Here is a 6,669-nt window from a genome sequence, read left to right as displayed (position 1 = left end):
TATTTTGACATCTGGTAGTGTGATACTTACAGCTTTATTCTTTTTGCCCAGGATTGTTTTCACTATTTAGGATCTTCTATGGTTCCATACAGATTTTCTAATTCATTTTCTATTTCCTGGAAAAATGTCTAGTGTTTTGATAGAGATTGCATTGACTCTGTAGATTGCTTTGAGTAGTACATTCATTTTAACAATATTAATTCTTCCAGTCCGTGAGCATGGGGTATCTTTCTATTTGTATCCTCTTCAATTTCTTTCCTTTTTTTTTGAGACAGGGTCTCACTCTGTCACCCAGGCTGGAGTGCAGTGGCATGATCTTGGCTCACTTCAACCTCTGCCTCCTGGGTTCAAGCAATTCTCCTGCCTCAGCCTTCCCAGCAGCTGGGATTACGGATGTGTGCCACCACGCATGGCTAATTTTTTCTATTTTTAGTAGAGATGGGGTTTCACTATGTTGGCCAGTCTGGTCTCAGATTCTTGACCTCAAGTGATTCACCTGTCTTAGCCTCCCAAAGTGCTGGGATTACAGGCGTGAGCCATCATGCCCGGCCCAATTTCTCTCATCATTGTTTTGTAGTTTTCCTTACAGAGGTCCTTTACCTCCTTGGTTGAATTTATTTCTTGGTATTCTATTGTTTTTGGTAGCAATTGTACATGGGATAATCTTATTAATTTCTTTTCAGCTAGTTTGTTGTTCATATACAGAAACACTACTGATTTTTGTATATTAATTTTGTATCCTGCAATTTTATTGAATTTATCAGTTCTAAGAGTTTTTTGGTAGAATCTAGGTTTTTCTATAAAACCCTGATACCAAAATCAGACGAGGACACAACAAAAAAGCTACAGGACAATATCTCTGAACATAGATGCAAAAATCCTTAACATAATACTAACAAACTGAATCCAACAACAGATCAAAAACATAATACCTCATTCATGATCGAGTGAAATTTATCCCAGGAATGCAAGGATGGTACAGCATATGCAATTCAATAAACATTGTACATCACATCAATAGACTGAAGGACAAAATCATATGATCATCTCTATAGATGCAGAAAAAGCTTTTGATAAAATTCAACAATCCTTCATGATATACACGCTTAATAAATTAGGTATGGAAACCTCAACACAATAAAGGCCACCTATGACAAATCCAGCTAACATCTTACTGAATGGAACTGGAAGAAGGCTAGGATGCCCACTCTCACCACTCTTATTCAACACGGTTCTGAAAGTCTTAACCACAGTAATGAGGACAGAGAAAGAAATAAAAGGTATCCATATTGGAAAGCAGGAAGTCAAATTGTCCTGTTTGCAGATGACCTGATCTTATGTACAGTTAAACTCTCTTATGTATTTTCTATCTCCTTATTTCTTTATACTGCATTCTCAATAATTTTCTTTTATATGGTTCACTAATTTTCTCTTAAGGTGAGTCTAAGTTCTTGTTTAACCTATCTATTGATTTTTACTGTTAAATTATTATATTTTGACATTTCTAAAAGTTCTATTTTCCAAACCAGTCTCATCTTTTCCTATAGTTTCAATTCATTCTTTATATCTTTAATCATTAATACATGATGTTTTGTCATGTCTGTCAGAGGGTATCTATTGTTATGGTTTCTGGGATCTACTTCTACTACTCTTTCTCATAGTGCATTTGTTCCCCATGCATTTTATAATTTTGGATGTAAGCTCATCTTCTGTAGAACCTCAGTGGGGAACCCAGTGGAAGAATATGACCTTTAAGAGATATTTTCTAATGGCTTCTGCCAGATACACAATGGATATTACCAGCACAGAACATGTTTTAGGTTAATCTCTTCACATGAAAATTCGAGTGTAAATCTAAGTGCCAAACCCGTGAGGTCAGACCTATGGTTATGATTTCTCAGAGTACTTCTTTCATCTAGAGCCTAGACAGAAAAGCTTCTTTGTCATTGCTCTACGCCTTTGGGTGGATTTTTGTAGTCTAACTTCCCACTTCTCACTGGCCTAAGTCTTTATCTTTGTTGCCTAAGTCTTCACCTATGTGGGAAGGAAACTGGAACAAAGAGGGAAAAACCTCTGTTACTAAGACCAGAAAATACCCATAAGACCTCCAGAGTTTCAGCTCAGCTATTACAGCTTATGATTTCAGGTTCCTCTTCATATTTTATACCTGGGGATTTTCCTGTCTTGTGGGCTCAGCCCTACATTTAAAGAATCTTACATTTTATCCAATATTTCCACTTTGCAGTGAGAGGATTTCTGGTGAGATCATAATGTTGCCAGAAACTAAAGTTCTTAAGTATTTCTCTAGTGTAAATTCTCAGAGGTAGAATGGCAAGTTTAAGAGTGTATTAGTCTGTTCTCACACTTCTAATAAAGACATACCTGAGACTGGGTAATTTATAAAGGAAAGAGTATAATTGACTCACAGTTCCACATGACTGCAGAGGCCTCACAATCATGGTAGAAGGCAAATGAAGAGCAAAGTCATGTATTACATGGCGGCAGGCAAGAGAGAGCTTATGCAGGGGAATTTCCATTTATAAAACCATCAGATCTTGTGAGACTTGTTCACTACCATAAGAACCGTATGGGAGTACTGCCCCCATGATTCAATTATCTTCATCTGGCCCTGCCCATAATGTGGGGATTATTACAATTTAAGGTGATATTTGGGTGGGGACACAGCCAAACCATATCAAAGAGACATGTACATTTTTAATGCATCTTGTAGATGAAAATTTGAGAAGTAATGAAAGAAGTTCATCTTCTATGGAATATCTTTTTCTTTTTTTCTTTTTTTGTATGACAAGGTTTCACTCTGTCACCCAGGCTGGAGTACAGTGGCTCCATCACGGCTCACTGTAGCCTTGACTTCTCAGGCTGAAGTGATTCTATTGCCTCAGTCTTTTGAGTAACTGAAAGTAGAGGCTCATACCACTATGCCTGCCTTATTTTTAAAGTTTTTTGTAGAGACGGGGTTTTGCCATGTTGCCCAGGCTGGTCTTGAACTCCTGGGCTCAAGTGATCTATCCACCTCAGCCTCCCAAAGTGCTGGAATTACAGGCATGAGTCACCACACCCTGCCTGGAATATCTTAAGGGTATAATTCAAGATTATTATAATGAATCTATGACAGTTTTCAAATTATTTTTAAATCTTTGGTTAACTAAATCTATGTTCAACTTACCTCTCTCTCATTTTGAGCATTTCTTCTTTAATATATAACATATATTTAACATGAACTTTGGAAGTATAAATTTAAAAGACCTGAACATGCCCATGGGATATGATGAACAATAATTTTCCAAAATCAGACCTGTAAATCCATACTTCTACAAGGTGAGAATCTACCATATGTAAATTTCATTTTCACATCATTCACATATATACACATTGAAGGCTGGATGTTGAAATGAAGAACGGCACTGGGGATGGGGTGGGAATGAATTGTTGTGCACACCGTTATTTTTAGTGGCTCTCTCTTCTAGTTATTAAACTGTCCCTGAAGAGTAGCTTTGAACAAGCTGCAAAATTCTGAAAGGTCACAACCCAGGAAGGCAGAGACTCCAGGAACATGTATCAGGGAAGATGCAGATGGATAAACAAGCCATAAAGTGCACCATATTTTTTCTTTTCCAGCATTTCACCTAAGAGTTGACTCTAGGCTATTACCCTGTGAAAGCGAAATTTTAAAAGAGGCAATTCCAAACAAACCTACACCAATCCCCAGTTGGCTCGCTTTCACCATCACTAATGAAACCCAGGAGGGTCTTGAAGTGAGGTGTGACAACGTGAGAGGCAGAGCAAAGATCACAGTGGTGAGAAACCTATCACCTCTGTTTTCATATCCTGAGGAGCATATGGGCCAGACTTAGCATGCCCATGGTTCTTGTGACCAGGACAGCAGATGGACAACCACTGCTGTAACGCCCCCTCCTCCAGCCTAGCCCAGCCATTTCAAAGGTGCCTTTGCTGAGAGCATTCATATCTGACAGCCACCTTGTACACTGTGAACAGAAATAAGCATATCATTCCTGAGGAACTAGGTGAATGCATCCATACTTGAGAAGAATGAGAGATGAGGCAAGAAGTAACTGGGCTAACCTGCTGACCAGCTGGCTGTGTGGTCATGACTCTGGGTTCTGTAACTGGAGAATGGATGAAGCTTATAAGATTTCATCTGTCTGATGTGAGTAAATGAAGTTGGTTTTGGAGCAGCTTTGGCAAAGGAGGGTTACATCTCTAGGAACTGAGATATTAGGGCATTCTCTGCAGCAATTCTGCTTCTTATAGATCTCTGGATACGCCCTTCAGATCATGGAAACAGGGCCTGCCAGCACTCTCAATGTGTCTAAAGAGTCAGAGCTAAGTCAATCATCATATAGGGTAAGAGGAGGCCTCTTCCATGATCACTTTTTCTTTTCCCCAGGCTGAAACCTGGAGCCACAACCACACGTGCAATGGCAAAGTCCTAGTGGTTGGTGGAGCCATAGGCTGGAAATAGCCTGAGTCCCTGAAACACGGTGTGGAGAATAGTGCTTGCCAACCAGCGACTCTCAACGCGACTTGAGCGAAAAATTACCCATCACCTTTTGATTTAATCAACCTTGATTATTCCAAAATTTCTTTCCATTATACTACTATATTAATTTCACTCTTTCCTGGATACTATGTCTTTCTTTTACTTGAAAGTGTTTATTGAAGTATTCATCAAGTAATTTGTTAAAGGAAGGGTACTGAAGTAAACTTTCTGAATCTTTCATTTAAAAAAAAAACCCTGTTTTACTCTCCCTTTATTAGATAGACTTTTCTGGACATAGGATTTTAGATTCAAAAGTATCTTCCCTGTGAATTCTGAAGGTATTGCTTGGTTGTCTTCTAGTATCTGGTATTGTTGATGAGGCATTTACAATAGAAAGAGTAGCAGGGGATTCAAACAAATGTGCAAAAGACAAATACAAGCAGCCTATATATATATATATATTTATATAAATATATATATTTTATATATATATATATAAAATCACTATAAATGGACATCATTTATGAAAGAGAACCCCTTTTTATCCTGTAAGATTGACAAATGTTATAAAAATGATAATACTCAGTATTGGTGCAGATTGGAGAAATGGGTAACTTATACACTGTTAACCACTGTGAAAATTGGTATGAACTTTCCATGTTTATAATATTCAGTAGTAAAAGCAATTACTTTTACCTTTTTAGATGAGATTTTTTTTTCTAGCTGAAAACAATTTTAAGTTCTTCCCTTTATCCTTGGGATAGTAAAAATTTTATGAAGGTGTATTTAGATAAAAGTGTTTTTATATTCATCCGCTTAGCACTTGCTAGCCCATTTTCATCTTCCATTTTGTTTCAGCCTCAGGGATTATAATGCTTTCTCAACTTTTTAGTAGATGGATATTGTTCCTCCTGTATGTATCCTCTATGTCTTTTTACATTTTCTCTCATGTTTTCTATTTTTTTTCTGGTCTTTTCTGTATGTTCTGAGAGAGATTCAAAGATTTTTTCTTCTTTACTTTCTATTATTTTCACCACTTTAGTATTACATATTTTTAATTTTTATGAACTCTGGGTTCCTTTACGTATCAGCCTATTCTTGTTTTGTGGATGTGATTTCTTTATACAACCAGGTTGACCTACGAAGATCATAATTAGAACTTTTAAAAAGTGATCTTTTCCAGGAATTGTCTGTTTCAGTCAGTAAGAGTGTTCTCATTTTCTCCTCCTTGGCTACCCACTTTGGTATTGCTGGTTTGCATCAAGTAACTGGTAATCTCTGGCTTTCTATTTCTATTCACAATTGAGAGCCAAGTTGACTGATGTTAATACCAGTCATATTTCCTCTCTACTTCGCTATTATAAACAATAAATGCTCAAATAATCAGTGTAATTTTTGAAAATGTTAGTTTTCATCTTACTACAAATGGACCACTTTAATAAAATATTTTCATTTTTCTATATTATGTACCTGTAACATTGACTGTATATTGCAGTGATAGCCTCATCTATATAGGAAATCTTTAACTTTGATTGGTGCCACTTAGAATTGTCTCATTAATACAGCTCTTAAAAATCTATCCTTTAAAGTTTTTTACGATAATTTTTTTTAGAGTTAAAAACTCTTCATGGATATTTTGTTGAAAATATTTTAGGGGGAGCTGAATTACATTTTAAAATATTAACACATTTTTATATAGGAAAGAAACCCATTTTGTTACAGGTGCTTATAATTTGTGGCTATGATTAATTGAAGCTTTACATGTATAATTTTTTTTCAAAGACTAGTGTAAATTATATAAAATTGGGATGGACACTATAAAAATAGTTGTATGACAACTGCAATTATTTACAAAACAGACACATTAAGGGGAAATCATGTATTGTTGGCAGAGATTATTTTGCCCTTTGAAAAAAACTCATGGACTGATTGGCTGCATCAGCCTGTTGAAAAGTTTTTATTCAAATGATGCCAGGATCGTTTTCCATGACCTTGCATTGCTACCCATTCACTTTTCACACACAGAGCCTGATTCATCCTGGGGGTCATAGTCAAGTTGTAGGGTACATTGATCTCATCACAGCGAAGCCATGACACATCCTTTGGTCTTCCTTATGCCTTTAGTCCATGCATGCTTCAAATCTGGA

The 6,669-nt window shown here is 36.6% G+C and overlaps 1 protein-coding gene across 1 annotated transcript in view; it reads right to left on the bottom strand.

Annotated features, from left to right (window-relative positions):
- Positions 1-6,235: 6,235 nt before the first annotated feature.
- The window catches only part of LOC105481500 (serine palmitoyltransferase long chain base subunit 3), a 176,715-nt gene continuing 176,281 nt past the window's right edge, over positions 6,236-6,669 (bottom strand). The window contains exon 12 of the mRNA XM_071079674.1: positions 6,236-6,664. Coding sequence (XP_070935775.1) covers positions 6,659-6,664 — 6 coding nt within the window. The 3' untranslated portion in view covers positions 6,236-6,658. The remainder of the gene's footprint in view (positions 6,665-6,669) is intronic.

Source organism: Macaca nemestrina, chromosome 15 (genome assembly GCF_043159975.1).
Source record: "Macaca nemestrina isolate mMacNem1 chromosome 15, mMacNem.hap1, whole genome shotgun sequence".
Taxonomy (NCBI): domain Eukaryota; kingdom Metazoa; phylum Chordata; class Mammalia; order Primates; family Cercopithecidae; genus Macaca; species Macaca nemestrina.
The sequence above is the reverse complement of the archived record's forward strand: the minus strand, read 5'-3'. Positions and strand labels throughout refer to the sequence as shown.